Raw genomic sequence first — 24,690 nt, forward strand, 5'->3', positions numbered from 1 at the left:
TAAGCTGGGGATGCGCGCGCACAGGTTGCAACACAGAGAGGGACCGCACGGAGCAAGGGAAGGACGCAGGAGGAGCACGAAGCCCAGAGAAGGGGAACGCGCGCGTTACCTGCGACCGCGAGACGGCATGCAGAGGCAGAGAGGAGGGAGCAGGTGGGTCAGGGAGGCCAGTGGAGGAGCGTGTGCGCATGCCCTCCGTGGGCTGAGGGAGCGCACGCACCGGACGCGTCACCAGGCACGCGGAAAGCCGCGCCGCAGGCACCATGCAGGGAGGAGGCAACGGGACGGATGCCACCACAGGGGAAGGTAATGCGGGCACCGCGGGAGAGAGGGAGTGGGGAGGATCATACCAGGGACTCAGGGACTGCGTGGGTATGCGAGACCTGCGGGGAACGCGCTGCGGCAAAGGGAGAGAGGTGGAAGGCAAAGGAGAGGAGTGGGAAGGAGTAGAAGGGGCAACAGGAGATGGGAGAGAGGGACAAGGAGGGGAAGGAATCTCCTGAGTCGTCACAGTATCCCCCCCTTGAGGATCAATCTCCGAGTGATCCAACCACGGCTTGAGGGGAAATTTCTGATGAAATAGAGAAAGTAGCCTTGGGGCGTGGATGTGATGTGCAGGTACCCAGGAACGTTCCTCAGGCCCGTAGCCCTTCCAGTGTACCAAAAACTGCAGTCTATTTTTAGACAAACGAGAGTCGATTAGAGACTGTATTTCGTACTCCTGTTGGCCCAGGGTGGACACCGGATTGGGTCTCCGAGAGGGGTCCGGGAAATGAGGACTGGGAATAAATTCTTTAAGGAGGGAAACATGGAACACGGACGGAACCTTCATTGTTGGGGGAAGATCGAGACGATAGGCTACTGGATTAACCTTCTCTAAGATTTTGAATAGTCCCAAGAATCTAGGGGATAATTTGGGTGAAGGAGTTTTTAGCCTAATATTTTTGGAAGACAGCCACACCAGATCACCAGGTTTGAAGGAAGGACCCCTTTGACGGTGGCGATCTGCCTTGGTTTTTTGTTTGGCAACCGCAGACTGTAAAGACTTAAGGATCTTTTTCCAGGATTCTTGTAAGTTGGTGATATGAGAGTCGGCTGCAGGAACACCAGAAGGAGAAGGTGAGAGAGGGAGGCTACTGGGGTGGAAGCCACAGTTGATAAAGAAAGGAGAATCCTGAGTAGACTCGTTCCTCAAGGAATTTATGGCAAATTCGGCCCATGGTAAAAGATCCACCCAGTTATCTTGTGAGTCTGAAATGAAGCATCTTAGATACTGTTCAAGAGTTTGGTTCATCCTTTCAGTTTGACCGCTGGTTTGTGGATGGTATCCAGAGGAAAACAAGAGAGAGATACCCAATCTTTGGGAGAAAGCCGGCCAGAATTTTGAGATAAACTGAGACCCACGATCCGAGACAATAGAAATGGGAACGCTATGCAACCTGAAGATCTCTCTGGAGAAGACGTCCGCCAAGGTGGCAGAGTTGGGAAGGCCCTTGAGGGGAACAAAGTGTGCCTGCTTCGAAAATCTGTCAACCACGACCAAAATAGTGTTCATCCCCTTGGAAGTAGGCAGTTCAACAATAAAGTCCATCGAAATGTGTTTCCAGGGTTGTTCAGGGATGGGAAGAGGTAGAAGAAGTCCAGAAGGTTTATGATGGAGAGTTTTACTCTGGGCACATAAAGGACAGGCGGAGGTAAATTCAAGAATGTCTTGATTCATCTTAGGCCACCAAAAAGTCCGTTTAATGAGATCTGCCGTGCTTTTGAAGCCTGGATGACCAACTGCTCTAGAGGAATGACCCCAAGTAACACTTTATGGCGAAAACGTGGAGCGGCATAGAGACGTCCTTCTGGTACCCTGAACCTACTGGGAATATGCGCTTGTGCCTTGTTGATCTCATCCAACACATCGAAGTTGTTAGCAGAAATTATGCACTTGGCCGGGAGAATAGGTTCCGAGATTTCTTTAGCTTCAGTCTCAGAGGCAAACTGACGAGAAAGGGCGTCCGCTTTAACATTTTTGGTCCCAGGAATATATGAGATGGTGTAGTTGAAGCGGGAAAAGAAGAGTGACCAGCGAGCTTGGCGGGAGCCTAGGCGACGAGCCCCCTCAATATATAACAAATTTTTGTGGTCAGTGAGAATAGCGATTGGTTCTTTGGAACCCTCCAAAAGATGTCTCCATTCTTGGAGAGCCAACTTAATGGCCAAAAGTTTGTGACTACCGACATCATAATTCCTTTCTGCTGCTGAGAATTTCCGTGAAAAAAACCCACAAGGATGGAGTTTCTCTTGGGGAGAAGTCCTCTGGGAAAGAACTGCGCCAGCTCCTACGTCTGAGGCGTCAACCTCCAAAGTAAAGGGGAGGGAGGTATCCGGATGACGAAGGATGGGAGCAGAGACGAACGCCTTCTTGAGAATCTCAAAGGCTGAAATGGCCTCAGATGACCAGGATGAGACGTCGGCGCCCTTTTTGGTCAAGGCAGTGATGGGAAGAGCAATAGAAGAATTTTTTTTTATAAACTTCCTGTAATAATTGGCAAAGCCAAGAAAACGTTGCACAGCCTTGAGCGAATTAGGGAGTGGCCAGTCGAGAACCACCTTCAGCTTCTCTGGGTCCATGGAAAAACCTTGGCTGGAGATGATATAGCCTAGGAAGGCCGTGGAAGCCTGGTGAAACAGATATTTCTCCATCTTGGCGTAAAGACGATTAGAACGAAGCCTGGAGAGCACAAGTTTGGTATGTTGAATGTGTTCCTCCAGATTTTTAGAAAAAATAAGAATGTCGTCTAGATAGACAATGACAAAAGTTCCCAATACATCACGGAAGATGTTGTTCATAAATTCCTGAAACACGGCCGGGGTGTTACACAGCCCAAAAGGCATAACAAGATATTCATAATGTCCAGAACGTGTGTTAAATGCTGTTTTCCACTCGTCTCCTTCCCTTATACGAATGTGATTATAGGCACCCCTTAAGACAGGTTTTGAGAAGATAGAGGCCACTTGGAGATGGTCGAACAGTTCAGAAATGAGCGGAAGAGGATACCGTTTTTTCACCATGATCTTATTGAGTCCGCGGAAGTCGATGCATGGCCTCAGTAATCCATCCTTCTTCTTCACAAAGAAGAAGCCAGCCCCGGCAGGAGAGGTAGAGTTGCGGATGAATCCCTTTTCCAGATTTTCCTGAATATAAGTAGTCATGGCCTCGGTCTCCGGGATGGAGAGTGGATAAGACTTAGACATCGGCGGGACAGTCCCAGGGTTGAGGTCGACAGGGCAATCGTATGGATGGTGAGGAGGGAGAACCTCTGCTTGTACCTTGTTGAACACGTCCAAGTACTTATGGTACACAGCAGGCAGGGACAACCGATCGGCAGGTACGGAGTCCAGTCCAGCAAGCACAACCACGGGAGGATCCGCTGACACAGCATCTGCGGACGAGGGCCACTGGATAGACAGAGTACCGGACCAATCAATGCGCGGATTGTGGAGTTGGAGCCAAGGCAATCCTAAAATAATCTGTACGGAAGGGGATTGAAACACGTCAAAGACAATTACCTCCTTGTGACCATCAGCCAAGGTCAAAGTAAGAGGAATAGACTCCCAAATAATGAAGGCCGGCTGGAGCGGCCGTCCGTCGATGGCCTCAAGGCCAATAGGGCTTTTCCTTCTGACCATGGGAATTTGATTCTCCAATGCGAACTGCTAGTCCAGGAAATTACCGCCCGATCCTGAATCGATGAACGCTTCAACTTTTATGACAAGGTTGGGACCCTCCAAGGTGGCTGGAAGCATAAACTTCTTTGGGAGAGCTTCGGAAGGAGAGGGGTTAGGAGAGACAGTACCCAGTAGAAGCCCCTCTACCTTTACTGGGTGTGCCCGTTTCCCGACTTCAGGGGACAATTCTGGAGACGATGTTCCGAGGAAGCACAATAGAAACACAGCCTGTTCTGGCGACGCCGCGCTCTCTCGGTTGCCTGGAGTTGTTGACTGCCGACCTGCATAGGTTCTGGTGCCTCCAGAGTCAGGAGAGGAATAGTGGACGACCTGTGAGAAACAACAGGGGAAGAAGAACGGGAATAGTGTCTTTCGTGCCGTCGTTCCTGCGTACGCTGATTCATGCGTATGCTCAGAGTGATTAACTCCTCCAGGGACGTAGGCCGGGCATGAGTAGCCAGATCGTCCTTTAACGTATCAGAGAGTCCGTGCCAGTACGCGGCAGTGAGCTTCATCATTCCATTGTACTTCGGTGGCCAGCGTATGGAATTCGATGGCGTATTTGGCAGCTGATCTTTGGCCCTGAGAAATATGGAAGAGGAAGAAAGCGGCTGTCTCACTCCGTGCGGGAGTATCAAACACAAGTTGAAATTCACGTCTGAACAACGGGTACTCTTGCGTTATCTCGCATTTGCGCTCCCATAGGGGAGAGGCCCAAGCGAGAGCGTCTCCGGTGAGCAGAGCGTATATGTATGCAATTTTAGCACGACCAGTAGGAAACAGGGAAGGGGACAGTCCAAACTGCACCTCACATTGGTTTAAGAAACCGTGGCAGTTGAGGGGGTCCCCATCATAGCAATTCGGAGAGGGAATCCATGGGCCAGGGCTGGCGTAGGAAGTAGCCATTGGTGGCGTTGAAGCCGGAGTACTTTCTCGAAGGGAAACATTAGTCAATTGCTGGGAGCCAGTGGACAGCTGAGTACTAACGAATTGTAAGGTTTCTAAAGGTATAATTATCTCCACCACTGTACCCACCTCAGGGGGGTCTGCGTTTGTTGGGCTCTGCATAATGTCACGCCTGTATGCCCACAGACCTGGCTAGACCCCAGTACTGAGGTGGGAACGGTATGATACCACACACCCACAGCAGTGGGAGCAAGCCCGGAGTGTGGTATAGCGTAGCTGGGCCTGTAGGAAGAGTTGTTAGTTTATACTTGCAACGCTTGGGGATGTCCGTAAGAATAGTTGTGTCCGTGTGCCAATGTTCAGGAGTCCAGAGGTTAGAATCGTCAGAGTGTAAGCCAGGTCCTAGGAAGCCAGAGGTAAGCAAAGTAGTATGCGTAGCAGGGTTCAAAGGGATACCAGAGAGCAGAGTAGTCCAGGACAAGCAGGGGTCAAAGCCAGGGAAATCCAAGATAACACAGGAGCAGGAAACAACAGGAACACAGAGGGAGCACAGCATAGGTCAGGTACACACTGAAACAGGAACTATGCAGAGCGAGGAAGAAGTGGACAAACGGGTTATAAAGGAGGGCATACCAATGGGAGTGAGGGGAGGAGTAGAGAGAGAAGTGGGAGACGACAGGGATAGGACAGGGAGAGAAGAGGAGGAGACAGAAGGGGCAGTCAGGGGAATGGCCTGGAGGGCTTGGGAGGCGGAGACATGGGGAACAGGATAAGAAGAGCATGTGCGCGTGCCCTCTGTAAGCTGGGGATGCGCGCGCACAGGTTGCAACACAGAGAGGGACTGCACGGAGCAAGGGAAGGACGCAGGAGGAGCACGAAGCCCAGAAAAGGGGAACGCGCACGTGACCTGCGACCGCGAGACGGCATGCAGAGGCAGAGAGGAGGGAGCAGGTGGGTCAGGGAGACCAGCGGAGGTGTGCGTGCGCCCTCCGTGGGCTGAGGGAGCGCACACACCGGACGCATCACCAGGCACGCGGAATGCCGCGCCACGGGCACCACACAGGGAGGAGGCAACGGGACGGATGCCACCACAGGGGAAGGTAATGCGGGCACCGCGGGAGAGAGGGAGCAGGGAGGATCATAGCAGGGACTCAGGGACCGCTGGGTATGCGAGACCTGCGGGGAACGCGCTGTGGCAAAGGGAGAGAGGTGGAAGGCAAAGGAGAGGAGTGGGAAGGAGTAGAAGGGGCAACAGGAGATGGGAGAGAGGGACAAGGAGCGGAAGGAATCTCCTGAGTTGTCACACATCATAAGATGGAGGAAATTAAATAGGCACGGGGCCAGACATATCACAAGAAGAAATGACCATTGTTGTTGTACTCGACTGGATTCCAAAAGTAAGATGGGAGGATGAAATAAGAAAATTTGCTGGAGCAACAAGAGGAGAACTGCAGTTCCTTGAAGATCCTTGGGGAGGCCTTCGTGCGTCAGTGGATCGACAAGGATTGAAGATGATGATAGACAGTGATAGATAGGTAAAATATATACAGTACCGTCTTGACCCGATTATAAGGCAATGTTTTTTTTGTTTTTTTTAATAAAGTTAAGTTGGAAAATAAATACTTGCTCTATAATCGGGCCCTGCACATCTTGGTGCGTACAGTATTACCGAAGACTACCAAGACAGCAGCAGGCGCATGCGCTCCTTTCGGTCCTCTGAATGCTACCAACACAGCAGCTTTCTGCACCTGCACTTCACGTGACCAAGGACATCAACGTTTTGGTTGATTGATCCTTGTGCAAAAAAATGAGTGACCACATTGAAAGACAGGGAACAAGAAAGGGTCAAATTAACACAGAACTGTGAAAGAGTTATGACGCCAATTTTAAAATGATGGTGGTCCATGTGGCAGAAAACACAAACAACTGTGCAGTGGTTAAGGACTTCATGGAGAATAATGTGAGGCAATGGCAGAAACCAAAGAGGGAACTCCTAAATGAACATTCTATAAGAAAAGCAGTTTGAGGGACTAAAAAGGACCGTTATAACGAACTTGATGTACATCTTGTTCAGTACATTAATGAGAGGCACTGGATCAATTTACTGTAAGTACGGATATAGGATAAACTATCTGTCGTCTAAATTTAGCATAGGTTGAACTTGATGGATGTATGCCTTTTTTCAACCTCATCTACTATGTAACTATGATTTCCCATAACAAGAGAAATTATCCAGGTGAAAGGACGCAAAATTGCAAAAGATTTAAAGATACCAGAAATGGAATTTAAAGCAAGCTTGGGATGGTGTAGGAGGATGATGCCACAAAATGGCATTAACTGTACAAGTTTGACACAGAGGCTGCCACAGGATTTCAGTGAAAACTGATTTCATTTCACCATATATATTTAGTGTCAAAAGGAGTGCTACTGGGATTGTGACCTCATTCATTTATGTAACAAAAGACAAAAAGCCTCAGTGCTATATCCAACATGACAAATTATATACTGTAGTTAAATTCTTATCTGTTTTTTTTTGTTTTCATAAGTGAGGGTCATTTAGTTAAATTCTTTGGCCAACGATCTTAAGCTGGCAAACCCCGCAGAGGTATCCCCTCTTTTGCCAGTCCTAACACTTCTGCACCTGCAAAGTCTCTCCTAGCCTCTCTAATGGAGAGAGAACTGTCCTAATAGACTGGTCATTCGCCGGTGCGTAACAAGTCCTGCCATTTAAGTGGGATGAGTGAACTTAAAACCAGGGAGTAGGGGTCACAAACCTCAAAACAAATATATATGATGTGGTGGGTTGTGCTTCTGAGCTTGCCGGGGCTGTGTGTGTTTGTATATTTCAATTGATAAACAATTGTATGGAGGTTTGGCATGGTTTGCCAGCTTACAATGCTTTAGCCACATTTTTTCCCTGAATGACCCTCACTTATGAAAACTTATGAGGCTTTTTGTCTTTTGTTACATACATGAGGTCACAATCCCAGGAGCACTCCTCTTGACACAAATATATATGGTGTGGTGGGTTTGGATTTTGAGCTTGCAAGGGCTGCATGTGTTTGATAAATATGGCGCATGATAAATATGGTGTATATACTTTGCCCCAGTTTTGCAATTAGTGAATACATAAACCTCTTAGGCCCAGATCCACAAAGCTCTGTTAAGTGAATTAACGTGACATTAAACTACGTTAATGTCACGTTAAGCCTAACTGCATCTTCAAAGACTAATAATGTAATGTTAAGTCATGTTTTCTTGTAGAAAGACCATAGCGCATATTCGCTAAAGTCCATTAAGGGTAACGCAGGAACTTAACATTACGTTAGTTAGGTCATACCTAAACTTGCTGTTACTCACATCCAGACCCTGAAATAGTGTTTTTACAGAGTCTGGATGGGTGTAACACTACAGCTGGGCATGATTTAACAAACATAGTATTTTTCCGGCTCTGTTTTCCTCTCCTTTTTTCTAACTTTAGTTAAACACCTATTTCAGAGTCTGGATGGGAGTAAGGCTAAGACGTCACGTTATTGTAAGCTAACTGAACATTTTTTCTACTATAACGTGCTGTGAAGCCTATGCTAATGAGCTCATATTAGGCTGTCTTTATGTGATGTGTAACTTGCTGTTACAATCTGCATACACACTACATAGTTATAGCAAGTCAATCAATATTTAGCCTCAATGTAAATTGTCTGAACAGTGAAGTATGCATTTAAAGCAGCATTCCATGTTGAATGCCCTCCTTTGTTTAACATGGATGAAAAGCAGGGAGATTGTGGAGCTGAGCAGTGTTAATTTCAGCTCCGGGGACCCCCTGGTTCGTGACATCAGGGCCATCTTAACAACATTAGGGGTCCCCGGGCAAAGCAGTGCACGGGGCCCTGCCTACACTGTCGCTCCCAGCCTCCCACGCGCTCACTAGCAGCAGCAGGCACCAGAAGTGCTGCACTGCTAGGCTGCGAGCGGTTGTGACGCGAGCCGGGGTGCCGGGCGGGGGGAGAGCGAGCGGAGCCGGGGTGCCGGGCAGGGGGAGAGCGAGCAGAGGCGGTGGGCCGGGCGGGGGAGAGCGAGCGGAGCTGGGGTGCCGGGTGGGGGGAGAGCAAGCGGAACCGGGGTGCCGGGCGGGGGGAGAGCGAGCGGAGCCAGGGTGCTGTGCGGGGGGAGAGCGAGCAGAGCCGGGGTGCCGGGCGGGGGGAGAGCGAGTGGAGCCGGGGTGTCGAGCAGGGGGAGAGCATTGGTGGGCACACGTGGGCCGGGCACGTGGGGCCCCCGGGCAACTGCCCAGCGTGCCCATACGTTAAGACGGCCCTGCCTGAGATACATACCAGGAAAGGCGCTACCGGTTCTTCCTAGTTGTTTAAATCCCCCGCTTCACACGGACTAATAGAAATGCTGCGACAGGTGACATTGTTGCTTCCTACTGATCCGTGTGACACAGGCAATGTATACCTCCGTTTTATTTAACCCCGAAGCGGAGGAATCAGCGGCACCTGAGGGGGAGGAGGGGGGGGGATCTGTAAGAGGAACTGCACCTTTAAAGCAGGTAGCCATGCAAGATCTATATTGTATACAACATAATAGAAAAAGCAGTTACAGTAATCTCATTTGTAAATAATATCACATCTCAGAGAGAAAAATATCATAGCTAACTTTGTAGCAGCAACAGTGACTTAAAGATAATTTGGGTCTTGCTTATGTGCTTTGAATAGGGCCAGGATTAATCTGCGAGCCCACCCTAGGGGGCAGGTGCTAGACAAGTAGGAGGGGAGTAAGGAGGTTTGCTTTGTCCTGGGTGGGGAAGGAATACCTGAAGAAAGGGGATTTATAGGAAGAGTAGCTTCTAGCCATACAATCACAGACATGCTAATTGTAGTGCAGGCAAAGTCTGTGTAATTGAGTTGAATGTATTTTTTTGTAGTGAATAAAAAGGCTGCAGAAATTCAGTGGTTAAAGTGATGTTATAAAGCAGATCCTAGAAAGAGCCTCCCAAATATTTTTGACATTACCTTTTCACCGAAATTGAAAACTGGCAGGAGGAAAAAGTCTAAGTAAACACAGTATGGAAAAAAATATATATATGTATATGTTTTGTGTCAGGTAAGTGCCATCTTTAGTGTGTTAAATATCATATTTAACCAATGTAACCAGTTACATTCCATACTTAAAATGGCAAAACAGTTTCGTTGTATTGTGTTGTAATTAGAGATGAAGGAAACTTGTGTCCTGTGTTCCCTCCGAGTCTCATCAATTCGTATATATCTTAGAATCATGGCTTGACATCTGAGCCCATGGAGAAACAACAGATCAAAGCCTCTGGTCCATTTTGCCTCACCTTCATCAGGATAAGCTATTAGAATGGCAGCAGCTTTTCTTTCAATGTTTACTTCTCACCATGCACTCTGCATAAACACATGGATCTTTCCCTTGCCGCCATGTAACAGTGGCAATTTTTGCAGGGGCTAAGCCCAACTTAATTTAATATCACGGTTTATGAAGCGTGTGAGCTGGGTTCGAATCTCCATTTGAGCTCTCCTTGTGACCATTGCCAAGTCACTTTATCTGCTTGTTTCCCAGGCACCAAACTTAGATTCAAAGCTCTTTGGCACTTGGAAAAACTATGCCTGCAAAATTCTATGTATAGTGCCACATACTGTACACTTTTAGAAAAATATTATTAACTCTCAAACGACAGGCCGAGAAGGAGTGGCTCAAGACACTGACTCTGTAAACAATGGCACTGAGTTTGAATCAGTGAACCTGGTTCAATTCCCAGTGTCGGCTCCTGGTGGATTTGGGCAATTCACCTTATCTGCTTGTGCCACAGGCACCAAAAACATAGATTGTAAGCTCTACGGGGCAGGGACTGTAAAAAAAAAATCCTATTTGCTGTGTACCATGCACTCTATTGTAATTGTGAAGCGCTTTGAGTCCCTTTGGGAGAAAAGTGCTATATGAAATAAAATTATTATTATATTGGTTTTCAGATATCACTGTATGTATCTGGAAGGTTCATTCAAGTGCATTAACATTTCTTACTGAATCAGAAGGCTTTAACGTGTTATGAACAGCGCAAACATCTCCGTTATCTATCAGCTACTGATATTTAATATGCCCAAAACAAGAATAGAATTGCTTGAATCGCAATGGGCAAAATGAAGCTCTCTCTAAATATCCTTAAATTGTGTTGACTTTTAAAAGGAAAATGATAGAGTATTGTCTGGCACTGCTGGTGCCAAAGATTTGTATGAAATTACAGGTTTCCCCCTTTATTTAGAGGTAGAAAGATATATTTCACTTCACCCACCTCTGTACTGTAGCTATGGAGTCTTTGCTTTAAGCATCTAGAGTAAACATTTTGTTTGTCTTTGTCACGTGTTGATTTTTAGAATTGAGATCATGCAAAGTGGGTTTATCGATATGGTTCGGTTTGGGCAAATTGTGGGTGAAATTTGCTTTGAGTGAATGAGTTTTAGTGTACGCAGATATTTTAGGTGATTTCTTTATGAACTTGCACTTTATTTGGGTTAACAGGACAGTTCTTTTGTAATGGAGTTATCATGAACAGAGCTATCATAACCTGTTCTTACACTAATACAGTATATAAGCAAACACTCTATGCACTATAATTCCATCAATGAAGAACTGTCATGTTTGTCTCCTAAAAGTTATCACAACCTACAACATATCTACACTTCTCCCGGATCAATACACTTTCTAGAACTTTGAACTACAATTTAGTTAGCAATCACGACAGAGAAATGTTATGGAGGGAAACTTCCGAAGAAACAGTTCAACCAAACAGAATAGCCCAGAGATGGACGTTTCAGGGGTCTTCATATATAGGAAATGATACATTTATGTTATGCAGACAGAGGACGTAGTAGATATTTCTCCTACGTCCTCTATGGCAGCCAAATACTAATGGGATACCTCTTCCTCCTCACAGCTGGTAGGACAAGCTTGTGACCACTATATGAGCGGCATTATCCACCTTTTGGTCAGTTATTCTTGTCCTACCTCAGCTGAAGAAAGGCCATCAGGCAGGTTCCCTGCCAGTTTTCTTTTTGCACGTTTAATTTTTCTGAGGGCCGTGTAGATGATGCCCTAAACGGAGTAGGAGGTGATTTCCCCAAGCTTTCTCAAGAAAGTCCGCTTTCATGCCGCCGTGGTAATGCTGCATACAGCAATGTTTCAGCACCGCTAGGCATCTTCCCCTTGAGGCCACAGGAGCCACTTCTCTGTGGAGTGGAGGTGCGGGACATCACGATGCAGTGCTTTGGAGCTGGCAGATGACGTCAAGACAGAGAGCGTGTTTTTTGTTTTTGTACCATAGGTCAGTTCCCTACCAGGGAGGAAGCTGGTTCTGGACGCCAGGTATTTATAAAGCAAGCGTTTCCTCCTTATTTATTCCTTTATTGATAGAAGGCTCTCAGCATGTCTGTTCCTTCCACAGTTTCAGGGGACCAGAAAACAGAGCAGCCCCAGTAAGGGGACTCAGATTGTTAAACCCAGGAAAGAGTTTCTGGAGCTAAATTACAGTTTTCCTTGTAAATCTACTACTAAGCAGCTATTTAGCCCCTGCTCATTAATTACCACACCTCATTGTAATGAGCTACACCAGGAGAAGATCTAGCCCCTGTGGGGGAGTTTGCAACACCTGACCGCTATTTAAAAAGCATTTGCTTCCCAGCTTATTTGTTCCCTTATTGACAGAAAGCTACTGTAGCAGCATGTCTGTTTCACAGTTTAAGGGGATCAGAAAACCAAGCAGCCTCAGCACTCTTGCTCAAGATGTCAAGCCTAGAAAAACCTGAAACTTTCTGCTACCTACAGTACCTCCAAAGATTTTGCACAGATTGCATTAAGAAAATGTCTAAGGAATAAATTCTACTCGGTTAACTGTTTTCATTGACTGGATGAAAACTTCACTCCTGCAGCCTGCTAATATAGCAGATTCTCAGGGGTCTTAAAAAGGCTTAGGTAACAGACTTGATTGGATTTGTAGCCTGATAGTTTCATTGATTATTCAGACAGGCAAGTGTCTTAGAACATGAAGATTCCTCGTCGGAGGAAAAAGAGACCCAAGTGAACGTGGATTCTTTTAAGATGGACGCTATAGACAAGCTCATTCAGAATATGAGATTGACAATGAATATTGACACCAGAGAAGAGCTGTACCAGACCTTTTTTGGCTCTAAAAAAATCGGCTAGGACTTTTCCTGTTCACAGTTGTATTAAGGACGTCGTAAAGACGGAATGATCATCATTGGTTAAAAGACCAGCAGCGACTAGAAAATTCATGAAAATGTACCCCTTCAGTAAAGAGGACTGCAGTACCTGGGTAATACCGCCAAAAGGGGAAGCAGCTAGCGCCAAGATGGCAAGAAATACAACGATTTCCCTTTAAGTATCATATGGATCGAAGAATGGAGGTTGTTTTATGCAAACAATACTCTGCTATCAAAATGACATTGAAACTAGCAAGAGCAATGTCCTGTATCTTAAGAACAGTCAGAATTTCGATATCCAATCTGGAAGGTAGGATTGAAGCAGGAACATCAAGACAGAGGGGCCTATTCTAGTAGCTTCAATAACAAACTCCTCTAGGTTTTTGAGCACTTCCCAGACGATTTGGCAAGTTTGCTCCAATAACCTACCTAACTCATTCGGGAAGTACATCTCCCCGAGCGGTAGTGCTCCTGCTCAAACACACCGAGCGGGAGCTCAAAAATGCTCCAGATTGCCATTTTGATAAAATCACCCTATTCTAGTAGCTCCGATAATCTAATCGGAGCTCTGAACTATTGAGTTTATCATAGATCTCATCTTGTCACCCCAAGGGTAATGAGATGGGATTTGCGAGTCTGACTTTTTTTTTTTTGAGGTTGCCCATTGGCTGCCAATGTGTTAATCTATGACCCTTTCGGACTATAGATAAACACAGTGACAAGCAATTCATTTTTTATGTAATTGTTATGTATTTTTGGTGCTTGGTTTTATTTACTTGTGTATTTTTGGTGCTTGCTTTATTTAATTGTTGTGTATTTTTGGTGCTTGTTTTTTTAATTGTTCTTTATTTTTGGAGCTTGTTTTTTTAATTGTTTTGTAGTTTTGCTGCTTGTTTTTTTTTAATTCTTGTGTATTTTTGGTGTTTGTTTTTTTTTTATTTTTAGGTTGCCCATTGACTGCCATAGTAGCAAATCATGCCCATATTACATGGGCATGGTGTACCCCTGTGAAAATCAATGGGTAGAGGGTGGGGGTAGTTGCTCCAGGGAGTGTGGTTAGTTGTCCCGGGTAGATAGCGGGATAGGGGGGTTAACCCCTTAATTACTATAGCGGTTACTAACCGGTACGGTGATGAAGGGGTAAGTGGCCAATAGTTTGTTTTTTGATTGTTCTGTTGCTGCCCACAGAGGACATGGACGCAGAGGACAGTGATGACGGCCTTCATCCTGGCAGGGGTAAGTAGAACTTTTATTTACTTTATGCTGGCTCAATAATGTTTTATTTTTAATGGGCAAATTAACTATTATCCATGTCTGGATAATAGGAATTTTGACCATTATTGTACTGTATTTGTTGGGGCTCTAGAAGGTGGGTAATAGGGTTGTTGTATTTTAATGTTTCTTGGGGGTAGAGGGATTGGGTAAAGGGGGTAGTTTACCCAAGGGTGGGTAGTTAACCCAAGGGTGGGTAGTTAGGCTTCTCGGGTGTGTAGCTTGAGTGGTCAAACCCTTCATTACCATAGCGTTTACCACTGCTATGGTAGTGAAGGAGTTAATGCCTCCCGCAACCTTCCCGGCAGGCCTAACCACCAACCCTGGGGCAACTACCCCCTTCATCCACACCCCATAACCCCCAACAGACCGGGTACTCAGGTTTATCCCCTTCATTGCAGGTAATGAAGCTGGTTTTATTTACATTTTAATACTAGTGTATGAGAGCAGGGGGTCTCCGGAGCAGAACCACATTTATTTCAGCCCCGGGGACCCCCTGCTTCCCGAGTTACAGGCCCTATGGGGTGCCGGTATACCCCAGTAATGTTTAAATCTCCCGTGCCACGTGACCGGGAGATTTAAATGCACAGGAGATACCGACACCCCATACTGGGGCCTGTAACTCGGAAAGCAGGGGGTCTCCGCACCTGAAATTAATGCGGGTGTGCTCCGGAGACCCCCTACTACAGTACACTGTTATTTAAATAAAACACTGCGATCACCAGTAAGAGCTGTGCAGGGAGATGCAGCTCTCTCTGTGCAGCTCTCTCTGCAGCTCTCACAGACTGTGGCCAGATCGAATGGGGGAGAAATTTGAGACAGGCTGAGATACCATCGCTGCTGTCCCGTACGGTATTAGCATTTTCCTACGTCACAGTTTGAGACTTGTGGAAATGGTTTCAGATGCTTTCTGAATACCATGATAACACAAATGACAAACCGTTCGGTTGGGTCATGTCACACCAATCGAGATGGCAGCAAAGTTATTGAAGCTACTAGATAGAATAGGCCCCAGAAACTCTTAAAGCAATTTTCAAATTCTAGGGTTTCAATGGACTTTTTTGATGACGCTTCCATGGATGTCATCAGGCTAGCAGCTTATACTTTAGCATATACTATAGCTGTGTGAAATGTGCTATGTCTTAAAACAAGGGTGGCATATGCCTTGTCCAAGAATAAACTAGTGTCTTTGCCTTATGAAGGTGCATATCTCTTTGGAGAACCACTGGATAATATTATTTCCAAGATGGCTGGAGGGAAAAATAAATTTTTACCCCATCATTCATCAGGCCTCCAAGACTATATTGTTAGGATGCAAGGTCGTATAGTCCAGGGAGAACTTATAATCGAAATTGGAATTCACGGCAGCAACAAACTTGGGACTGACGCCGCTCTGGATAAATGGCTTCACGAGGGACCATCAAAAAGCAAGACCTCTGAAGAGAACTGGGCCCGGACCAGGATACAACACCAGTTGGGGGCAGACTGGCGGGATTTCTGAACTGCTGGGTCCAAACAACAAAAATCTCCCATGTTCAACAGATTATAACCCAGGGTTATTCCTTGGAGTTCTTTGAAATGCACGGCGTTTGCTTCATGAAATCATGCCTTTCAAAAGCTCCAGAAAATAACCTGGCCTTAAAACAAGCGGTTCACCATCTGTTAGCCAATCTGGAAATTCAACCAGTTCCGCCTTCTCAGAGAGGTAAGGGTTTTTATTCAATCCTGTTTCTGGTACAGACTATTCAGATCAATTCTGAATCTAAAAGAAATCAATGCCTTTCTCAATATTCAGCACTTCAAGAGAGAGAGTCCCTGAGGGAGTCATACGTGATGGAAAGGGGAGCATTTCTAGCTTCTACAAACTTAAAGGATGCTTATCTCCATATTCTAAAATAAGAATTGCACTGTAGGTTCTTGAGATTCTGTCTAAACGGCTGTTACTGGCAATTTACGCCCCTTCCATTTGCACTGGCCCCAGTACCCAGAACCTTCACAAATGTCATGGCAGTGATTGCATCATTATAGAGAAAAGGGGCGTTTTTGTAGTCCCATACTTCGAACTGGCTAATCAAGGCCCCATCAGAGCAAGTTGCCAGGGGTCATGTGTGTGTGTATAGTGCACAACGTCTTAGTAGACCACAGGTGGATCATCAATATGAAGAAAGGCAGATTTGAGCAAGCTCAGATCCTCCATTTTTAGTTATATTCTACACGAGGAAAAATGTTGTATCATTCCTGACCTCTAAGATACCCAAGATTATGAATGAGGTCTGATTTTTCAGAAGCCTTGCAAGACCATTAAGGGCTCAAATCATGCACATAATAGGACTTCTAAATTCAGTCACATGCATAGTGCCTTGGTCCACTTTTCAGCTGACCACTTCAAAGAAATGTCCTTCCTTGTAGAGGTCACCTAAATCCAACTCAAGTATTCAGGCTACTGTTGTTACCAAGCACAAAGCTCAGCTTACAATGCTGGACCCTGGTCAGCAACTTGGGCAAGTGCAAATCTTTGATACCTCTGATCTGGACAGTATTGAAAACCGATGCAAGCCTCTCAGGTTGGGGCTCATTTTGTCAAGATCATGTGATCCAAAGACTCTGGTCACATCAAGAAAGATGTCTTCCAATCAATGTATTGGAAGTTCAAGCGATATTTTAGCCCATTTAATGTCTTCAGGTCTCATCTAGGGGCTCCCCATTTAGGATCCTATCCGACAACGTCACTGCAGTAGCATATACAAAATGACAACGGGGAATAAGGAGTCCGAGAGTTCTTTCAGAAGCTTTCAAAATACTACAATGGGTGGAGAAAGAGATTCCATGTATCTCTGCAGCCTTCATTTCAGGAGTCATAAATTACAAAGCCGACTTTCTCAGTAGGCATTACATTCAACAAGGAGAATGGGAACTAGACCAGAAAATGCCATAGCCCGGGATGCTTTCTTGATCACTTGAGATTTCCATCTCTGTTACATTTTCCTCCTCATTCCCTCTGCTTCAGCGAGTAATGAACAAAATAAAGAGACAGGGCTGAAGTTCTCCTAATAGCCCCGTATTAGCCCAGACAGACATGGTTTGCGGACTTAAAGAACTTGTCCATACATTAGCCATGGTTTCTTTCTACAGTCCCCGCATTATTGATACGGGGTCCTCTTTGCTTCCCCAATTTTCAATTGCTCAAATTGACAGCGTGGAACTTAAAACGATGTCATTAAGGGCACAGGGTTTCTCCAATTAAGTTACATTGACACTTTTGCATTCCAGAAAACTAGTGACTTCTATAATGTATTATCGCATATGGAGGATATTTGTACATTTGTGTAAATTATGGAAGATAGACCCCTTGCAGCTGGAAGTCCCTAATACACTGGACTTTCTTCAGCAAGGATTCCAGAAGGGTTTAAAATCAGCATCTCTTAGGGTCCAAGAATCTGCATTAGGGGCATTCTAATTTTCTAATTCCTTGTTTGAACCAATTCTCGAGCTCGCTATGAGATTACTCACAATTAAAGTAGTTTTCCTAACTATTACTATAGCAGGTAGGGTTGGAGAGCTCCAGGCTTGTGAACCCTTTCTCCAGATACATCAGGACAAGATAGTGTAAAGGACTGTCCCACAGTTTTAAACCACAGTAGTATCAGACCTTCATATCAATCAGGATATTATAGCCCATCATTTTGTCCAAAACCTATTTCTGACAAAATATGTCAGTGGCACAATCTGAATGTAGTTAGGGCTCTAACAACATGTGCAAAGGACTGAGACTAGTATAGTAGTGTAGTATTAGGAAAACCTCTAGGTTGTTTGTCCTTTAAGATGGACCCAGAAAGGGTCCGACAGCTTCCGTGGCTAGAGGAGTTAAGGCAGCTACTGTATATTTGAGGCATATAAAATAGCAGGAGAAAATCCTCCTGGAGGGTTAAAGGCAATTGTACTAGGGCCAACACAACTTCATGGGCAGCAAAAGCTCAGGCCTCTTCCCACAAAATTTCTAAATCAGCAACCTAGTCTTCTTTACCCATATTTGCTAAGAATTAACGTCTGGATATTCACTCATCAGCAGATAAGAAGTTTGGTAGAAGGGTGCTTCAAGTAGTTGTTCCAACGGTGAAAAGAAGTACTGTACTCCCTCCCAACAGCCTAGGGATTGCTCTGGTACTTTCCATTAGTATTTGGATGCCATAGAATAGAGGATGTGGAAGAAAAGAGGAAATTTACCTTCAGATATTTCTGTTTCTTCAAGTCCTCTATGGCAGCGCACTTCTCTCCCTTGAGTCTTCTAATGTATGGCAAAGTAATATGTTTTGAGCCTCCGTTTTAAGAGCTCTGAAAGTTAACTAGCCTAAGCTGGATAACGCCCCCTCATGTAATGTTCACAAGAAGTGCTTGTCCTACCAGCTGTGAGGAAGAAGAGCTATCAAAATAGTATTTGGCTGCCGTAGAGAACGTGAAGAGACAGAAATATCGAAAGGTAAATGTTCTCTTTTTTTGCGTCCGGGACAAGTTCATCCAACTGCGACCCACTCCACCTTCCAATTTATAGAATCAAGGCAAAACAATCCTGTAATTTTTAACTGTGAATTTTTTGTATGTTGGTGGGACTTGCCCCAGCCTGACACAATCCACTCCATACACCCCCTCTTCCCCTTTTTGTCTCCTCCTTCCCCCCATTCTCTCTTGTCCCATTCTTTCTCCCCCTTCCTTAATTTCTTCCTCCCTCTCCATTTCTTGTCCCCCTCCTCCATTTCTTGCCCCCTCTACTCCTCCTCCATTTCTTGCTCCCCCCTTCCTCCTCCATCAGTTTCTTGCTTCCCCTCCTCCATCCATTTCTTGCTCCCCCCTCCTTGATGTACAGAAAAGCCCGGGCGCTACCTCAAATGGATGACTTGTGGAGTGATAAAATTCTAGTTATATAACAATACAACCTTAAAGAATACTTTAAGGTCCCCTCTACTTCCGAATCTCTTCCCGCTGCTCAAACCCCAAAGAGGACCTATCCAGGATCCTTGGTAATAAGGGAAAACAGACAAAAAATGGGGGAGCACAGGTTGAGGGACTATACAGACGTTTGGAAAACTGCACGGTATAGAGCTGTGAGGTGAAATAAGGTGTACAATAACATAAACACTTACACGGCCTTGTGTAAATGCTTTCACATCAAGGTATCTTTGCTTTAGGTGTCTTCTCTTCTGTGTTCTTTCCGCTTGTAATTTTCTTCTCCTCTGTTATGAAGTTGAGCTTTTCTGGTCTTCTCCACAGGAATGGTTTGCGATGTCGTCCTCAGGATTAAATAAAACGAGAACAAATTGCGTAAGGGACAAAACAGAAAATATAAAATATATCTGGGGTAGACAACTGAATTAAGATCAAAAAGGCAGAGGAATACTGCATCCACTCACACGGACAAGCGTGAGTGATCTCTGGAGGGAGGTGTCTTTGATGGCACCTCACAGCAGGGCTGTCACGCACCCCACCTGCTCTTTGCACCAAACAAATAGGGAAAGAAGGGATGAAGGGGCGGAGGTGGGTTAAAATGTAACCGCGTTAGGTTAACAATAGACTCACACGGCCATGTGTGAGAATTAACTCAAATTGGTATCTCTTCTCCCCTCTCTGGAGCTTCAAATCCAAACCTTCAACTGAGTTTTGTTAAATCACTCAAATAGTGCCTGGATCACACGATGGTACACAAGGGTGCAAGGGTGAAAAAACGTGAAATTTATTGACAACAACAGGACAGAGTCCTAACAAAACATTAAAAAGCACTTAGTCAAAATGACTCAAGAGCTAGGTGCATAAAAACAGCCAGTCTATCGGAAAATGTTTGTGCAGGATACTCAAGTGCGCAGCTGACTCTCCGCGTCCGGATGGTATGCTGTGCTCCTGCCTCCTGCTTCCGACGGTGGCTGAAGTGGTGAAAAAAGTCTCAGGGATACTAGCAACGCGTTTCGCCCTTCTTGGGCTTCCTCAGGCTCCGTAGGGCCGTAGGGCGAAACGCGTTGCTAGTATCCCTGAGACTTTTTTCACCACTTCAGCCACCGTCGGAAGCAGGAGGCAGGAGCACAGCATACCATCCGGACGCGGAGAGTCAGCTGCGCACTTGAGTATCCTGCACAAACATTTTCCGATAGACTGGCTGTTTTTATGCACCTAGCTCTTGAGTCATTTTGACTAAGTGCTTTTTAATGTTTTGTTAGGACTCTGTCCTGTTGTTGTCAATAAATTTCACGTTTTTTCACCCTTGCACCCTTGTGTACCATCGTGTGATCCAGGCACTATTTGAGTGATTTAACAAAACTCAGTTGAAGGTTTGGATTTGAAGCTCCAGAGAGGGGAGAAGAGATACCAATTTGAGTTAATTCTCACACATGGCCGTGTGAGTCTATTGTTAACCTAACGCGGTTACATTTTAACCCACCTCCGCCCCTTCATCCCTTCTTTCTCTATTTGTTTGGTGCAAAGAGTAGGTGGGGTGCGTGACAGCCCTGCAGTGAGGTGCCATCAAAGACACCTCCCTCCAGAGATCACTCACGCTTGTCCGTGTGAGTGGATGCAGTATTCCTCTGCCTTTTTGATCTTAATTCAGTTGTCTACCCCAGATATATTTTATATTTTCTGTTTTGTCCCTTACGCAATTTGTTCTCGTTTTATTTAATCCTGAGGACGACATCGCAAACCATTCCTGTGGAGAAGACCAGAAAAGCTCAACTTCACAACAGAGGAGAAGAAAATTACAAGCGGAAAGAACACAGAAGAGAAGACACCTAAAGCAAAGATACCTTGATGTGAAAGCATTCACACAAGGCCGTGTAAGTGTTTACGTTATTGTACACCTTATTTCACCTCACAGCTCTATACCGTGCAGTTTTCCAAACGTCTGTATAGTCCCTCAACCTGTGCTCCCCCATTTTTTGTCTGTTTTCCCCCCTCCTTGAGCCATTTCCTGCTCCCTCCTCCTTGAGCCATTCCCGCTTCCTCCTTCTCCATCCATTTCTTGCTCCCCCTCCTTGAGCCATTTCTTGCTCCACCCATCTCCTCCATCAATTTCCTGCTCCCCCATGCTCCTGCATCCATTTCCTGCTCCCCACTCCTCCATCCATTTGTTACTCCCCCTCTCCATCCATTTCTTGGTCCACCCCTTAATCCATTTCTTGCTCCACCCCCTACATCAATTCCGTGCTCCCCCCTCCTCCTCTACCCTTCTCTTGCTCTCCTCCTCCCCTCTTCCTCCATCCATTTCTTGCTCTCCCCCACACCCAGATAAAAGTCTCCAGTGCTGAGTCCCTACCTGTTGGATGGAGCGGAGACTGTTCTGGTGGCAGACTCCGGAAGTTGTGACTAACTTCCTGGTTAGACTGCTGGAGCAGCTCCCTGCCCCCCGTGCTCTCCGCTGCCATCTTCCCTCTCCGCTATCTCGACCTGCACCCCCAAAGGCTATGTCCCCTGTACGTTCTACTGTGCACAAACAAGTACCGCCCCTCAATGGGGCTGGGCCCACTAGGTACATTGGCGTGCATTTGGCAGCCGCGCTCTACGACGAGTTTTTCCAAATACAACAAAATTGTATTTACAACTTGCGATGGAGGGGTCCCCCCCCCCTGCGGTTCAGCCAATGAGGGTGAACCAGCCATGTGAGGTCATGGCCACGCCCCCCGCCAGCCCCCTCAGGTCGCAATCTCTGCATCTCACCATGCGCATGCTATGGTGATGACTGGGACCTCCAACAGCCCCACTCGCCCCCCCCCCTGCCTTCTTCTGCATGCACATAACATTCTCATATTTTAATCATTCTTTTATAGCTTTTCACATGTATATTTGGATATGTGATTGTTGATAACATTGGACGTTTGTTAAATGATAGTTCTTTTTGGTAATGCAAATTATATTCATTATGGTGATAAATTAAATGAGTTATATATCTAACACTTGCAGTGGGGTGAACATTATTCTGAGAATATAACCAAACAAAACCTGAAATATTTTAAGAGCCAAAAGCAAAATAACACGCCCGTTTGCCCACCGTTTGTCCGTAGTTGTAATCTACACTCCTGCCATTTACAACATTTCTCTTCTCACAGATCAAAAAACGTCATTCCAGCGGTAACACGGCAGAGGACAAATTTGCTGCGTCAGCAAGAGAATACGTGGAGTCCCTGCACCAAAACTCCAGAACACACCTTTTGTATGGGAAGAATAATGTTCTGGTCCAACCAGTAAGTTGCCTGTTTGTTTTGATTACCTTTTGCTGTAGATGGCGGAGAGTGGTCATTAGATTCCTCTTTTTGGGGCCTTTTAATTAAACTGACATAAAATGAGTGCTAAATCACGAGATTAAAAAAAGACTATTAATAGCAATGAAAATTAGGAGATCTCATCATAGGGCTAAGAGTAAAGAAAACATTTTATTGACAAACACTTCCCTAAGAAATGCAATTGCTCATTATTTTCTCCCAAAAATGAAATCAGCTGCATATTTACTATGCTATGGTTATATTTGTTTAGGGAAGCTAATTAATTAAATGTTACATTATTTACTAAAGGTTGTTTTCTTGTCAGCTACGTGAGATTGCACCATTAATTTAGGCTCTGCCAGCTGCATTTGCTTCTCGTGGCACTATTCAGCTTCAAACCCTTTCTAACGACAGCTGGCCAACTATACTGGTTCCCAGCTTAAAACATGCCCTGGCATATACAACAATGTACACAGTCTCTGCACACATCAATAAAGTGTTTTGCTTAACTTAGTCCATCCCCGCTTTAGCACTGTCTCTCCTTTCCTTTCTAAGGGAACTCGCCCCCACGTGAGCTCAGTGAAACTCTCCTCTGTAGGTCCACGGTCAAGGGCTGTGCCAGCCTTCCTTCTTTAGCTGGGGAGCACTTCTCTGTCCCCCTCTCTGGGACAGCAATCTCTCACTCTGTGACTCTCAGCATGGCATCATGGCAGCTTCTCTGTAGTCACTTCCTGACTATTAAAAACTCCATGAGCAATCAGGAGTTCAGCCTTCTCAATTAGGCATCTGCTGAAGCTGGAAAGCACACTTACTGCACTGTTCCAGCACCTAGAGATACCTGATAGTATCACAATATATAGATATCGTATTTGCCAGATTATAGGGCGACCCTGAATATAAGGTGACCCCCTAATTTCAATAGTAGCTGGAAAGAAAAAAGTTTACACACACATACACACTGTGTCTGTCTCTGTGTCTATCTCTCTGTCTCTGTGTATGTCTGAGTCTACAGTATCTCTGTCTATCTCTCTCTGTGTCTGTCTGTCTATCTCTCAGTCTCAAACAACATGGCTGCTTCAGGCCCACAATTTGCTGACTGGGAAGTGCTTAACTTCGTCACCTTACTTTGCACATAACCTCTGATTGTGATTATTGGACTCACAAGGTTTTTAACTATACAACTGGTACAGTAGAAGGAACGGTACAGTGGTAACATTGCTAACTTTTACATAAACCTGGTTCAAATCCCTGAGTCTACTTACAATCTTGGATAATTTGCTCTAGAGTTATAATTTGATGGTAAACTAACTCCTTTTTTCAGACCAGTGTTTTTTCAGCCTTCTAATAAGAGTTGTGGAAAAACTTTAACAACAGTATTGGAGCATTTAAATGGGAGAGACAAACTTTTTAGTACAGCTTCTTTCTGGTTGCATCGCATGACTTTTTGAAGCCTACAATCATACTCCTGTTTAGTTGAACCCCATATAAATGTGTCCTCCGTGGAGTTGTTGACACCCTCCATATTTACATAAAACATAAGCACAGTTTTGTGATATACCTCTTGTGCTGAAGTTCTGCCAAAAGGTAAGCGTAAGAATCTGTGTCTTCCAAATGAAGTATTAAATGTATATAGTTTTGAACTTTCTTTTGTTAGTTTACATTTCTACAATCCAGAAGAAGCATCTAATTTACTGAAAAACTGTACAGGCATACCCCCATATTAACGTACGCAAAGGGACTGGAGCATGTATGTAAAGCGAAAATGTACTTAAAGTGAAGCACTAGCTTTTTTCCACTTATCGATGCATGTACTTTACGGCAATCGTCATATACGTGCATAACTGATGTAAATAATGCATTTGTAACAGGCTCTATAGTCTCCCCGCTTGCGCACAGCTTCGGTACAGGTAGGGAGCCGGTATTGCTGTTCAGGACGTGCTGACAGGCGCATACGCGAGCTGCCGTTTGCCTACTGGACGATATGTCCTTACTCGCGAGTGTACTTAAAGTGAGTGTCCTTAAACCAGGGTATGCCTGTACATTTAAAAACTGAGCCATAATCTCTTTTCTGGTTGGCAATTTGAAGTGTAGTTTATATCTTCATTAAGATCTTTAGGATCTACAACATTTTTTTTCTCCCTTTGTTGAGGAGGGACACCCCAGGAGGTTTTTTTTTAATCTCTGGGCCCCCCTGCTCATTAGACCTTACTCACTCCTCGCTCACATGTACCACACTCACCCTCGTTCTTTCACAAACCCACCACACTCTCCTTCCTTCTTACACAAATCCACCGCACTCTCCCTCCTTTTTACACAAACCC

At 45.3% G+C, this 24,690-nt stretch overlaps 1 protein-coding gene across 11 annotated transcripts in view; it reads left to right on the plus strand.

Moving 5' to 3' along the window:
• The window catches only part of SGSM2 (small G protein signaling modulator 2), a 348,102-nt gene that overhangs the window by 267,163 nt on the left and 56,249 nt on the right, over positions 1 to 24,690 (plus strand). For all 11 annotated transcript variants that reach the window (XM_075594354.1, XM_075594353.1, XM_075594358.1 and 8 more), the window contains exon 7: positions 22,217 to 22,351. In XM_075594354.1, coding sequence (XP_075450469.1) covers positions 22,217 to 22,351 — 135 coding nt within the window. The remainder of the gene's footprint in view (positions 1 to 22,216; positions 22,352 to 24,690) is intronic.

Source organism: Ascaphus truei, chromosome 3 (genome assembly GCF_040206685.1).
Source record: "Ascaphus truei isolate aAscTru1 chromosome 3, aAscTru1.hap1, whole genome shotgun sequence".
Taxonomy (NCBI): domain Eukaryota; kingdom Metazoa; phylum Chordata; class Amphibia; order Anura; family Ascaphidae; genus Ascaphus; species Ascaphus truei.